This window comes from Convolutriloba macropyga, chromosome 4 (genome assembly GCF_964194025.1).
Source record: "Convolutriloba macropyga chromosome 4, txConMacr16.3, whole genome shotgun sequence".
Taxonomy (NCBI): domain Eukaryota; kingdom Metazoa; phylum Xenacoelomorpha; order Acoela; family Convolutidae; genus Convolutriloba; species Convolutriloba macropyga.
In genome coordinates, this window is record NC_134471.1 from 32,213,663 (window position 1) to 32,229,329 (window position 15,667).

At 32.1% G+C, this 15,667-nt stretch overlaps 2 protein-coding genes across 2 annotated transcripts in view; both read right to left on the reverse strand.

Moving 5' to 3' along the window:
* LOC142338053 (zinc metalloproteinase-disintegrin-like ecarin) overlaps nt 1–10,593 on the reverse strand; it is a 31,730-nt gene extending 21,137 nt beyond the window's left edge. Inside the window, exons 1-2 of the mRNA XM_075387685.1 lie at nt 9,915–10,593; nt 3,409–3,558 (exon numbers count right to left, since the gene is read on the reverse strand). Coding sequence (XP_075243800.1) covers nt 3,409–3,558; nt 9,915–10,496 — 732 coding nt within the window. The 5' untranslated portion in view covers nt 10,497–10,593. The remainder of the gene's footprint in view (nt 1–3,408; nt 3,559–9,914) is intronic.
* The window catches only part of LOC142337623 (ubiquitin-conjugating enzyme E2-17 kDa-like), a 461,614-nt gene that overhangs the window by 440,472 nt on the left and 5,475 nt on the right, over nt 1–15,667 (reverse strand). The window lies entirely within an intron of this gene.

Sequence of the window (15,667 nt, forward strand, 5' to 3'; positions counted from 1 at the left end):
TGAGCTATATTTGTCTTCCGATTTAGATTTGAGTTTTACAGATCTAACGAGGGCAATAAATGAGGCGTTGGATCGTTATGTACCCTTAGAAGAGTTTAAAAAACATTAACGAGAAAACCAATCAGGTTCAAAACTTTGGTTGGATAACCAGATCAAAAAATTCAGTCTTAAAGTGCTTGACGCCTACCAAAGATTGAAGAACGAACGGTCTGCTGAAAAAAGAGAAAAATATAATAAGCTGCGTAACCGTTTAAAAAACCTAAAAAGAAAAGCAAAAACAGAATTTTATGAAACAAAAATTGAAGAAAAAGCAAACAAACATAAAAGTTTATTATCAGTAACAGACGATATTAAGGGAACAAAAAAGAAACAAAACATTGACAACCTGAATAATGATGAAATCAATAAGTATTTTGTTAATATAGGAAGGAAACTATCTGAAAGTTGTAATCTGCCGTCAGATCTCAGCCGGGTCAGAAGATTAGGAAATTTTATACTCTTAACCATCGTCACAGCCAAAAAATTTTTCGACATCATCAAGCAAATGCTCAATAAAACTTCCTCTGATCTGTATAACATTTCAAATCAACTGATTAAGTTCATTAATCCAAGCGTGTGTGAAACATTGGCAAAACTAATTAATCGTTGCTTTGATGAAAGCCATTTCCCTAGAACTCTGAAAAATGCCAATGTTATACTTATACAAAACTGGCAAAGCAATTGAATTCGTTAATTATAGACCGATATCATTGCTGTCAGTATTTTGAAAAGCTGTTGAGAAATGTCTACAGAAAAAAAGAATTATCTTTGTCCGAGTACTCAGTAAAAAACAAGGCAGAGTTTGGATATCACGCAAAGAAAAACACATTTGACGCTGCATCGGAGATTGTTGAAACAATAAGAATTTCTTTGTGCTTGGAAGAAAATTACTAAAGGGGTTTTTATTGATTTATCGAAAGTTTTTGATACTGTGAGTCATGAAATCTTGTTTTAAAAATGTTATGCATATGAGTTGAGGGGGACAATTTATGACATTCTTTATTCTTTTTTGACCAACAGACTACAATGTGTTTCAGTTAGCAAGCACCGATCATCCTTTGAAAGCTTTTTTTACGGTGTACTGCAGGGTTCTGTTTTAGGGTCAATTCAAATTCCTGGTTTTTGTAAACAAAAAGCTTGATTTTGGTACAAATTGTAATGTAACTATGTTTGCTGATGATACAATTATTAACGAAATGGTGGATGATGAAAATAGTGACACAATAGATAAAGTGTCAGTCTGGTTGGAATCAAATAGGTTAGCAATAAATAAAGATAAATGCAAGGCTATAAGTTCGTTGTTACTAATAAGACACCTGAAATAACAATTAATGATTAAAACATCGAATTTGTTGACAACATTAAGCTTTTGGGTGCATACATAGATAGTAAACTGAGCTTCAAATCACATTTTGAGAAAATAGTTAGTCGGATCAGTTCGTTAACAGCGGCCATCTATCAGTATAAAAATTTGATCAGAAGACCCATTTAGCCCGATTATACAAAGTTTACGTTCAAACAGTATTACAGTACGGGGTGTTGTTGTATGGAGTGGCCAATAAAAGTGGTTTTCAGAAATTAGAGTGGCGGAAAAAGCAGAACTTTTCAATTGGTGTTTCCAGCTATGAGATTGCAAAGCCTTGACGAACTGTGATGTAAAAAAAATTGTTTTCTGTTTAAGAGTTACAAATATATAAACTGATAAAATCACAATCAAGAGTTCTCCGCCATTAACGTTTAAGCAAATTTGTAACATCTAAATTCCTGAATTAATTGAAAAGAATATCCAAGTAAATGAAAGAACTCATCTATTCAAATTAAAACTTTTGCAAAAGAAACAAAGAAACAAGTCACTTATAAATAGACTAAGACGCAAATATGTTTTAACTAAAATGGATGAAAGTGCTGTTCAGAAACTCGGCTCATTTAATGCACAGCTTTCAACAAAATTTTTACATTGTCTTAGAGACTCATATATAATAGATAACAGATTTTTTGTTATTTTTTTGGTGAGGAATGAGGCTCTAGGGCTAATGCTATTACTTGAATGTTTATTGAGCTGCGTTTTTTTTTGGAAAAAAATGATGTTCTTATTAGATGTTTTCTAAAGGAGGTTTATTATAAAAGGGTTTAACCAGAGTAAATTGTGATTTGAGAGGGTTTGAATTACCAAATAAGTAGACTTTGAGAAGAACTAAAAGGCATCACTTGACAGGACTACTGACCTTTTCCTTCTGATGTCCTTTCGAGTTTTGTATTGTGATTTTTAAGTTTATAAATGTAAGCAATCGAATAAACTCGAGAAGTAATTTATTATTAATATTATTATTATTATTATTATTATTATTTTTATTGTAATATATATATATATATATATATATATATACGTATATATATATATATATATATATATATATATATATATATATATATATATATAACATATAATGTTTTTATCTATATAAGTATATAAGTATTGGGTGTGCACATGAACGCACAAAAACCGGAACATATCAAGTTCCGATTTTTTGTCTTGGACCTCAACTTGTGTTCATAATGTCAGAAATCTTCAGTGTCAGAAATTACTGTAAACATAATAAGATCTTAACTTCCATGAGCTTTCGACATTTTCGAAACTAAAAATTGCGTCTTAAGCAACGCTACTTGACTCTGTGGAAATAACTTTGAAGTTTTTGCCCTGCATCTTGAATCCTACGATTTTCTCGATGAACAACAGAAGCTCGCAGTGTAACGGCACTTACTTATACTTCAAACACGCTACTCCGCAACTATTTAGTTTGAAAATGCTGAAGTCAATGAAAGTCAACTTCTGGCTGGATACTCTAGAACTTTTAGCATTTTAACCACTGGCATTGCGGAGCCTCTGCATTTTTAAAACTTTCCTGTTCGTGTTAGGAATATATGATTGAAAGAATACCGCCAACGCCGTATAAGGCTTGCATATGGCTGGCGAAATTGCATAAACCCAAAAAGCATAGCCTCAAAAAAGCTCTTTATAATGGTCAACAGAATATATGACTAGAATTCATGTTTGTCAAAGCTCATGTTTGCCTTCAGAGGATGAAATCAGATCATCAACTTCAATTCTATTTTCTATTGTTACACCGTTATTCAATCATCGTATACCAATCATCGTAGAGCAAGTAACATATTTTCTAAAATTCGTAAAAAGAATAATTCCAGTAAGATAAAGGGCTACCGAGAACAGGTTGCCGTGGCCTCATGCTGTTCCGCTGCGATTAAGCAGAAACCACAGTTATTAATCTTTTTCAAACAAAATTTAAAGTAATTATTCCCGAATTGCTCTTTTCTTGTCTTATTGGTTTGTGACGTAAACAGATATCTCACCTGATCGGCATCCGTCTCCCCTACAGTAGGGTCATCATTTGGGTGAGTGTAAGTGATCACACCAGTAAGAGTCAGCTGCAGGTTCAGATTGGGAATTGAAGAGAAGTAGTGATCAGCCTCCTTTACCAGCTGAACTGCTCTCTTCTTGATCTAAACAACATTATGGTATTTCGCTCGCTGTCCACACAACAATCATAAATTTGAACAAGTGAAAACATGACTTTGAATAAATTTCCCAGATTCTATGGGAATTTGGAAATTTTCTCTCGTCGAACCGCAAGGTTTGCATCCAAATTTAACTACCTTTCTGTACTGCTTTTCAGCTTTCTTGGATAATTCTCAGCTTGAATATTTTTTTAAACCTATGAAACTGCAGTATTCCCAATCTAGCTTTCTTTGAACAAAATTTGATAAAATCCAGAATACATATCGATGGAAAAGAATTGAAATAACCTTAGAGACAAAAAACAAGCTGGTAATAGCTAAATCAATACAGAAACAAAAACTCATAAACCGAGATAACATAGTGAACATAGTGACACAAAACCTCAAGAAATGAATCTCTTTCGTTCACAAACAAACTAGACAATGATGCAGCAAAGAAACAACAAATTAAAACAAGTCTAGCTTTTGAACAGTTAATCGGCGAATCAGTCAGGCACCTATTTTATTAAACTTGAACTGAATTCTTTCAATTATTGAGTGAAAATTATAAAAAAATATATTCTTATCTTAAAAATTTTTTCAGCCGAGAAATAGTTATATGAAGAACCAAAAAATGAAATTCAACATATTTTTTGAGGACTCTGTGCGTCCGGAAAAAAATTGCCTCTTTAGTAGAATTGAGAAATTAGTTTTCTCAAATTATGATATATTTATTTTGATTGAAGTCCTATATTGTTACACTAAGGTACCAAAACGTTACGTACGCCTAACGATTTTCTAAAAAAAAACTTCACAGACATCAAATAATTACATTTTGAGTTGAAATCAGCTGTCTAGTAATCACTTTTTCTTCCAAGTAATCCAAAAAAAACGGTCTATTTTTGTAACTGTTGCTTCGAAATGGCCCATAAATGTTCCATCGGACTCATATTGGGTCTGTTTGCTGACCATTCGGGTGTCTCCTGCTCTTTTTTGTTGACGAAAATGCGGAAAATTTGTTTGCAGAAGTATCATCCTGTTAAAAAATGGTCTTGAAAATGCAATTTCTTTTCGTATTTTGTTCATTTCCCAGACGTTTTCGGCCTCAGACGTTTTCGGCAGTCACGTTTTGCTGCTCACGTCAATTGTTGACAGTAAATCTATGCTACGTAGGAACTAACAAGTTTTTATTTTGGCTTTTGTTTCAAATTGAAAACCAAATAACTGTTTCAAGAAAAATTGACATTTCAAAACAGCTGAAGAAAAAACTGTTGAATATCGAGTATATTCTGTACATTGTCAAAGATATGCAGTTCGATAGTGCACACTATACTTATTTCCTTAACTATGTGAAACAAACACAAAATAATATTTCATAAGATTTCTATCATATTCGACCAGTTATTATAATTTGATCAAGCAATTTTTAAATCTTACAATCTGTTCAAAAACATTTTTACCCAGTGACAGTAAGTCAAGAATATTATTGGCTAATACTTTTAGGGATAATGTTTAAGGAGAATATTTTTTGGCAAAAAGAATTTGATCAAAGTAAATGCGACATAATTTCACAATCCATATAACTTAGTTCAAGACATAAACATAACTTAGGGCAACTTTTCCCTTGTTACATCGAGGCAGAGACCGTATTAACACCGTGAAGTTAAGGCAAAAAAGCAACAAAAAGTAATTAATCAGTAAACAGATCTTTTGTCTGAGCTGACTGTTGGCTTAGATTGGCAACCGATACTTTCTTTTAAACTTAAAAAATTAACCTACGAAGAGCACAATCGATTTAAAATATTTGTCGGTGTAATGACATTGAGGTTATTCTGTCAATTTGGTATAATGAAATTTGGTGTATGACAAATAGCTGTAATGGCAAATGGTATTTTCCACGTATTTTGCAACAACTTGGACGCTCTTTTAAGTACTGAATTCTGATTGGTCAATCTGAGTCTCAATGATTATATAGTTAAGAAAAGATGCAATAATACTTTCTCGTTGAATAGATTATTTACTTACCTCACTAAGCACAATTAATCGAGAGCAAAACAAGGAGGCTCGGTAATATTCCGACCCCACTCATATATATTTTTCTTTTAATTGTCTACCAAATGAGGAAGCGATTGAAAAAATAAACTAACATACCGTTCAAAAAAACTATTAAATGAATAAAACAATGTATCTTAGAGTACCAATGAGACCTGTCATTAATATGACTACCAGAAAAGACGGCGATAAAATCAAATAACAATCACGACAAAAACTCGTTGTCCTTTTTTAGAAACCATTAATTTTCATGTCAAAATGGCAACAGATAAAACTTATACTTAAAAACATACTAAGGAATATTAACCTGTACTTCATTAGAAAAAAGTGGAAATTTCCCACAATGCGACTTGGTAAGAAGTCGACAAGAAATGAGCAAAAGAGCAAAGTTCAATATAGCTATCTTATTTAAAGAATTAATGTCAAACTGATTAGAAACATTATGTATCAACTGAAACTATTTCGAGAATAATTTTTTTTAAAAAGAGAGTCAGTAATACCTTTCAATATCCAGGATATGTCATACGACTACAAAAAAACGACAAAAACAGGTAAAAATAAAAGTCAAAATTTGCACGGAAACGGTGTTCCAGGCAATTAAACACTATGCTGTTATACTCAGGAGATTAAAAAATTTTAAATGTGTTTTTTTTTTCAAATGGCCAGAGGACCGGACATTATTGTGGTGCTGTGAAAAAAAAAACAAAGCCTACAAAAGTGGTCGAGTATGCAAAATCACTAATATTTTGTGATTAACTCGTTGTACCAAGAACGAAGACAATTTAGGGACAAAAATACTATTATAAAAATGAAATTTAGTTCAACAAATCCATTGTTCTTTTTAAAACAAATATTTTCAAAATTCATAAATTTAGACAAAAAGAGTAGACAGTTTTGTTTGGCAACTTCTTCCAAAACTAGTTGTGCGTGCAATTAATCACACTAAACCAAAAGACTATGAAATAACATTCAATACAAAGAGAAATGAAAAATTTTGCAAACAACTTTATAAAACCACAGTGTTGAAGCCATTAAATTTATAAAAAATCATTTGCTGCAAACAAAAAAATCCTAACTTGTGTCTCCTTTGAACTCCATAAAGTTCTTTTTGTAAAAGGGTTATCTCAAAATGACAATGAAGAACTTCAAAAACTTAAAAATATCTAAAGAACACAAAATTCTTTTGAAACAAGTTGTCTAATCCCTAAAAACATCGTTCAAAACGTATAATCCACAGAAAAATTATTGTTTGTTTCGACAAAAAAATAACGAGAACTCTCAATAATGAAGCTTAATTACGAAAAAATTACCAAGTTGTATGATAAGAAAAATAAACGAAAGTCAGAACAAAAAAATAAATTGAAATCGTTTTTATCAGCGGAAAACTAAATGGATCGAACATAATTTAAAATTATTAACTGTGTCATTGTTAGAGTTTTTAGAATTATTAGAATTGTCAGAATTGTTAGAATGCTATTACTTTTTAAAATTTTTTTTAAGAATTATCAAATTTTATTAGTTGTATACTGATATCAGTTATAACGTTCATTTACATATCTATAGTACCATTACTTTTTTGAATTCCTTTAAGAGTCCCTAAATTTAATAGTCATATGCTATCTTAATATCAGTTATTAAGATCATATCACTAACTTAGTATCAGCTATTAGGTTCATTATTGTATCAATAGTTGGTCAGTGAGACTTTTTATTACCCAATATTTGCGAACGCCGATAAAAATTAACAACAAATACAGGGCAAAAATGAAAAAAAAAAAAACAATTACAAATTTTGCAAGAGAGTGGTGTCGCAGGCCTTAAAACCACAAGCTATTAAAACGATAAAGATTTTAATTTGAGATTTTGGCAGCGCTATTTTTATTTAGATTGCTAGGTAATGTGACAATTAACAAACAAACAAGAAACAGCAAAAATGGTCAATTATGCAAAAAAATTACAAGTTTTTGTATAAAAATTCGTATTACCAAAGCCAACTTTTTATAAAAATCTGTCATCAAGAATATATTTTGTTCATATGGAAGAAGGTTTGACTTGTAAGTACTGAGAAAAAACTAAAAGACAACAGAAATGAGATAAATAATGACAAGTTCAAAAAATCACAGATTTAAAAAAAAATTACTCAATGTCATGAGAGACATTAGATAACAACCAAATACCTTGTAGAGGCTCATCAACAACTCTTGGCGAAGTTTTTTTGATCTTTGATTGGTACGAATTATTAACCAGACCGTAAAAAGAATGACAATTAAAGCAAAACTCAAGAGTTCAGTTGAAGTTTAATGAAACTCTTCTTCAAAGTTATAAAAACCATTAGGTTCTCTGGAAACATACTATAACTACTTTTTACCTCATTTATACAAAAAAAGGAGTTGTTTTTATTGGAGCCGTGAATAGAAAATTTTCTCAGTAATCAACATTAAAAAAACAATGAAAATTATTTTTTTTGAAAAAACTGGCCGCATCAAAATAGAAATTGAAAATTTTCTGGTTGTGAGAATCCACGATGATATCAATACTGACCTTAATTTTGGCGCAGCCAACGAAGCCACCCAACTCTTTCAAATGGTTAGCAATTAGAGCATTTGTTATAAGAAATATTTCAAAAATCAAGAAAAGATTGATTCAATTTTTATAATTATCGAGTTGTATTTGCAAAAAAAAACATCTTTACGGCGCTGGATTTCGATTATTTAACTCGTTTTAAAGTTTACAGAGATTGTGTTAGCGGTTTGTAGGTCTCCAATTTCGGCAATTTTAAACAAAGTGGTCCAAAAAGTCATGTTTTTGCAACTTTTTTTGAAAAGCATCTGAATTGTGAAAAAGCTGTGAACATTTTTGGCAAAAAAATCTCTAATCAAACAACTCAACAGCGCTTTTTTATCACTAATTCTTACAATAGCACTCTACCGTTAAAATTGAGCCAAATTTTAGCAAAAATTACGGAAAAAGTGAATAAAAATGGTCGATTAATCACAAAAATTTAAACTTCGATAACTTTTGAAATCGAAAATCAAAAAATCTTCTAACTTCGAAATTCTAGGATGTACTTGCTTTATAATGATACCACTCACCAATCTCTACGATGAATGTATCGATAGGCCAAAATGGTCTGAACAAAAAAAACCATTTGAGTAAAGTTTGGATCGGAACAAAAAACTAAGAGCAGTTTTTATAAACAAGGTAAGTAGTGTTAGGTTCTTTGAGTGCTTGATTTAGCTTTCTGCTGATAAAGCAAGAATTCCACAAAAGTGTCTTGTCATTGACTCTGCATTATGTCAAGTTGGGAGTGTTTTACATAAGTAAAACTAAGAAGGTTAGAAGAACCCTTTTTTAATCCAAAAGCATAAAAATTGTTTCGTTTCTAGATAAGTTTGTATGAGAGATGTTTCTTTTAATTTTTTTAACTCCTAGATTCAAAATTTTTTAGAGAAAGTGAAAAACATTGCATTTTGTTTTCAGTCTATCTGTTTTTCCAGCAAAATCACAACATTTTTTTTATTGAATGAAGAACTGGTTAATTGCCGAGTAATCTAGATGCCTGAAGACTGAAGCATTAAGAACTATTTTAAGTGTTGGGAGATTCATCGGGACTAATTGTTTCTGGATTTGCATATTTTGTCTCTTCTTGACTGCGCCAATTTTTTCAACAGAAATGTAATCTCACTTTGGAACTTTAAGTGAGCATCAATATGGACTCCTAAGCAGAGAATTTCTGATATTCAGCGATGTACGAATTATTTACAACTAAGATTTTAATTCTTACGTTCTACTGCTTTTACTAGAAACGCTCTCATTTACGTTCTCTGTAAGTAAGAGCGTTTCACTATAAAGACTCTTTATCAAACCTCTTACAAAAACGCTTTACTGTGAACCCTTTACTTAAACTTCTTACTAAAAAACGTGCTGCAGCTTTTGATAAAAATGCGGCTTCCGTTCTAACGCTCTCACTAATTAATTCAAATATTATTAAAAAATCTTTTGGTATGACTCATTGTTAATAACACATTATAACTCAATTTTTGGACAGAAGTTGACTAAATCTTCAGAAGCCTTGGCTAAGATCTGACTAGTCTTGTTACTCCAGATGATTGCAACAAGACTTTATAACCACTAATTTGTTTCATATAGGGAAGTTTTCACGGCACATATGTACGGCTGAATACCGGCAGCTTTTTGCATTAATTTTTTTTGCATGGCACAATCAGTTTTAGATAGTATGGTCACATTAGCAAATTAACTGCACCCGAAGACACAATTGTTGTTAGAAATAATCATTTTCGCAACTCTTACCTTTTCCTCAGAATGACCATATTTGTGATAGTAATCGTAAGCGTTCACGATCAAAATTTCAATGATGCTTGGTTCAAGTATCGACTCATTTTTGGCTAGAGGAAGATTTTTGTTATGTTGATAATCGGGATTAAAAATTGATGCTCTGTCCACTTTTTGAGTTTTGTTTTCTTCTTTTGATTCTTGAAAAAGTATCCAAGAGCCGTCAATTTTCGTGTCCAATCTGTATTTTGTATTTTGGTATTTAAACCACCCCTTGAGCTCCTGAATTTTGTTCACCTCGTCATAACAGAACCTCAGAACTACAGGGCCATTTTTGTTGGTAGTGTTAAAAACATGACCTTTGTAATCGCATTGAGACGGTGAATTTCGGTTGAGAGAAAATGTTATATTTGTCACGTTATCGTTGTCAGTTTCGAGATCAGCTAAATATTGGTGGCCTTGGATTGCTTTTATGGAAAAATTTGTCACATTTGCCCACCAATTTGGAGGATTTCCGGGACCAGCAGAGACGAAGGAGAAACAAAATGTACAGAATATACTACTACAGAGTAATATAACACAGACGATTCTTTTTTCCATAAGCTGGGTAGTAAATAGTTCACTTTTGCTAAATGTTTATTTAATTGTCAAAGCTGCACTAAATTAAGAAATGCAATCAGAAAACAGAAAAAAACGAATACACACATCATTTGCAGCTGTTTAATAGCCGACCACTTTTAAAATCAAAATATGGACAACTTGAAAATGGGTCACAGATTGAGTTTTTCTTGCTCCAACATTTAGAAGCTCGAATTTTTTTCCTATTTAAACGTTACATTATAGGACAGTTCAGATTTAAGAAGCGCTGTTTTCATCGCCAATTTTGCAATTTATTTTCTGCGAACTCAGAGTCAAAATTGCGATAGTCGACAGTTTTTAATAGTTTGAGATCTAAAAACTGAATCGCTATCGCAACGCAGGTATATGGATGGGAATCCCAAGTTGAAATGCCAGACAAAAAGTGACAGTCCCCAGACGGAATTTGTGCATGGACAGACCGTTCATGACTGAAAGAGCCGATGTCCATGTCTTAATGCGTTTATGTCTAGAATATTGAAGATAAAAGTTGCGCATGTCAAGACTGTAGAGTGTTAAGAACTCAAACTTGTTCCACTATGATCTTCAGAATTTCAAACGTCATGTTGAGAGTTTTTTTACGTTTTCACATTTACCAGAATTGTCTATCGAACCATTGTGTCTCTTGCCCTTGCGCTTTTCATATGAATTCAATAAATAGTTTCAACTTTGGGAATTCTGTATACCAATCTTTAAAAGGTAAAATAGCACGCAAAAGGTGCATTGATAAAGTTACTCTTAGACACCTAGGCCGAGGTGTCAACGCTAAAAAACGCAAAATAATGTAATATTGGCGATTAATGCGTTGAATTTATGTAAGAGCTACGCTTGAGCGTAGTTCTTAGATGAATTCAGCGCATTAACTGCCAATCGTACATAATCTTTTGTTGAATTTTGTGTAAATCGTACATAATTTGGCATTGAATTTAGCTTAGATCTTACACAATTTTGCGTCGAATTTAGCGTAAATCTTACATAATTTTGTGATGAGATTAGCGTAGATCTTAGAAAAATTCAACGCATTCAACGCTAATCTTACATAATTTTTCGTTTTAAGTGTAGATCTTACATAATTTTGCTTTGAATTTAGCGTAGATCGTACATAAATTCAACGCATTCACCGTCAATTTATAATAATTTTTCGTTTTTAGGCGCAGATCTTATATAATTTTGGGTTGTCTTTAGCGTAGATCTTACATAATTTTGCGTTAAATTTATCGTTGATTTTCCGTAATTTTGTGTTGAATTCAGCGTACATCTTACTTACTTTTGCATTGATTTTAGCGTAGATCTTACTTTATTAGCGTTTATTTGAGCGTTTACCTTACAAAATTTTGCTTTTTGAGGGATAGATTAGGGATGATGAGGGGATCTCAAAAACTCACTTGTGTGCAAGAAAATTGCGAAAAATAACGTAAGATATAAGCTAAATTCAACACAAAATAATATAAGACAAACATTAAATTTCTTGGGGTTGGGGTTTTGACGGTAGCTTACTGATTTTAGAGTCCAAGAAGTGAAACCGAGAATGCGAAAACACGTTTTTGTCTCAATTTCGTAACACTCAAAAAATTTTTATAGAATCTGAAAACGTCGCTGAAAGCAACTAATAAGTACTGAATAATCGTTAGAACTACGCGTAGAAAAGCAAAATTAATAAAAATATTTGCTTGGGAAACGTGATGTGAAACGTGATGTTATAGTCCGATTTATGAAGCGTGCTGTTATTAAGCCTTCTAAGTTTCTCTGGCACAGCGGTAGAAAAGCGACAGGTATGCAGGAGGTCAATAGTTCCAGTCCCATACCTAGAAGTCTACGCGTTGGTTTTATGTAAGATCAGTGCTAAATTCAAAGCAAAATTATGCAAGATAATCGGGAATTAGCGTTGAGAAGTCGGAAATTTTACCGCAGTTTACCCAAATATTTTTGCGTTGAATGCGTTGAATTTATGTCTATAAATTCAACGAATTCAGCTCAAAATTATGTAAGAATATGGCAGTGAACTTTAGGTCTTTTCAACCCTAGATGACGCTTATCTTACATATTTTTGGCTAATTTCCTCGGCTCGGGTGCGCACATAATTCCATGGACAATGTCCGAATGATCGAATATACATAATCGATTTTATCGGGCTTTTTAGCGACCAATGCTTTAAGATTAGAGTTGTAGGCGTGTGTGAAAATTAGTGACACAAAGCTAATTTAATTTAAATTTGCTTAAAATTGCCCCTTTCTCAGAGATTCAGTATCTTGTTACCGAAACGAAAGAAAACCTAATTGGTAATTAATTTAAAAAAGCAATATTTGGTTTTACAGTAACTCATAACTGTTCACAGGAACAACTGAGTCTTTGTTTTTGGTCTCATCTATTTACTAGTGAAATTGGGCCAAAAATTATTGACTAATTATATGCTCAAAATTGCGGATAATTTTCCGTGAATAGTCGTGAGATAATACAAGCCTTTTTGCACGATATAATAAAATTATTTTTACGTATTGCGTAACTAAATTCAATAGTTGAGAAAGGTATATGAATCGTAAAAAGTGCGGACACAATTTGGTTGCACAATTCTGGAAAACGAAAAAGTTTATTGATATTTGCTTTTTCTTTGGTCACGAAATGTACAATGCCTAAAATTTCAGATTCCAGATTGCAAGATTCTCGTACACCAAACGAGAGGTCAAAATTTGCAATCAAATTTTGTTCAGGAATGAAAGTTTTATAAGATTTGTTTGTATTATATTCTGCAGCGGTCTTTTATATAGATTCCTTCGATGCACTTCATTTATGAATGAAAAAAGATCTAATGACCAGCAAATTTTAGTTTAAAGACTTCTCGGAGAGCAGTTTTTTCTAGGACTTTGCCTTAAAAATTGCTAGAAAAATTCCCAAGACAGATGATAAAACCTGCATTGGCTGTTTTCGCTATGTCAATGATTGATTGCTGTACATTCAAATTAATGCGTTAAGAGGCATAATTGATTGCCGATTTTATTCCGAAACACACCGGCATACGGCTTACGTTTTCGCTCTTCATAAATCCTATTGACAGTCATTGACAGTCAGATTCTTAATTGCCTTCCTAATTTTTTCAAGGAAAATCAATAACCGTCCACAAGCATGCAAGGATTACTCCAACAATCGATACACTATGCGACAGCTATTGTTGAGACTTGAAGAAATGATGTTAAAAAAAGTTGAAAAGTACTAGTAAGAAAAAACAAACAAACACGCACGTGATTCAGAATTACAATATTCAATTTTGTTTTCAATCAGTTGAACGGGTCTCATTTTGGTTTTATTGCGTTTTAGAAAAAGTATGATTCTCTCTAGCCAAATCGCCTCACATACACGCACGCAATTTTAAACTGAAGAGTTCTTTGCGCTATTTCCTTCATTGCAATATAGGTTGCCAAAAGTCATCAATTTTGAATATAATGGGCTAATCACCAACCTGTTGAAAATTTTTCTGACTGGTTAACTGGCAACAATTAATTGACGACAATTCTTTGTTTAAACATCTTACAGAACCCGAATAACTTTTAAAGCAATTTTAGTAGATGAACACACAAATTCTCTGATACACCTTGTCTAAAACTTCATGTAATATTTCACAGAAATTCTACAATAAAAATGAAATTCATTAAAAAAAACGCTTCTGAAACAATGTCTGCTATCAAACTTGGCTTGAGTCTCAGATCGTATCAGTGCTGAACCAGCGCGTTTTAAAAGTAAATACTTAATTCAGTTCAAAATCAATGCATCTCCAGAGTATATTAGGTTTCTTTATGTGCAGTTTTTTCTTCATTAAGATTATCTTGAGGTCATAGAATTCTTCAAGGATAAATTTATTCTATTTAGTCTGAAAATTACTCGTCGGCTGAAGTTAAGTCTGAGCAGAATGATGCCAGAATTTTCATGCTGAAATGCGAATTTCATATTAAGCAAATCTTGTTCGTGCCTTTTTCATGTAGTAAATTTTACTGAAATATCAAAACTGGCCATTGTAACAGAGTACTTGCTATCCGGAAAAAAACAGAAAGTTTCTAGACTGAATCAGCGTAGATTCCTTCTGCTGTCAACCTCCGGCAAGCTGATATGAAATTAAAGCAAAGTAAATCTTTAAGTTTGCAATAAATTAGAAGCGACCAAAAGTATGTGATTGCAAAAATTTTATTCTTTTTTCTGAATTTTCTTGAAGCAGCAACTCTTTTCTGTCATTTAGTAGGTTTTGATAGATTTATTAATAAAACTCCACCACCAAATGGAGACACCATAAAATCCGCCTTTCAATTGAGTTGTCTGCTTTGGTAATTATAGATTCAACGGATTCAATTCTGTTTGTCTGATGAAAACACACAAGTTATAACAGATATAATTTAGCTACTAGTCTGCATGTTTTTTTTCTATTTTTGAACTTCCCTTGCATTTTTTTCTAATTGGTTGAATTTATTTTTTTCTTCCTTGAGTTTTATGTCGAATAGCAAAATTTTCACTGAGTTCGAACAGTTTTTGTAGTTTGAAATGTTCATAGTCACTATAACTTCTCTAATTTTGTTTGAAGGTATGACACAAACGGAAGATTTTCAGTGTACTCTTCAGTGATCAAAAACAGCCCTTTATATTTCAATTTTATTTCGGTTAGTAAGTTATTGGAGGACAAATGTATCGTTTTTTTTGGACAAGATATGGAAAATTTTATGGTATTTCCAGTGAAAAAAGGGTTGTATTTTTTCATGAAGGCACTGATTAATGTTGAAATTCGGACTCGTTGCACGGTTTTTAATTTTTTTCAACCGCAATATGCATCTTGATAAGTACAACTAGTAATGAAGTAGAATTACACGCTACGTGACCGACTATTATTTTAACGTAAGTGCAAAAATTCTTTTTGCATAGATTATGTTTAGATACTCAGACAAATTGGAATTTAACTGTGTTATAACGCAGAAGTTAGCTTTTGGTTTTATATTCTTTTTTAACTTCGAAATGTTTTTTTTAGTGAAACATTTGTCGTTTCCTAGCTCATATAATGTTAGGTTGAAATTTGCTAAATCAGAAACAAGAAACGTTGATCGTTCTCGCGGTGTACCCGTGTAATTTTTACAACAGTTTTAGTACACAAATATGAAAAC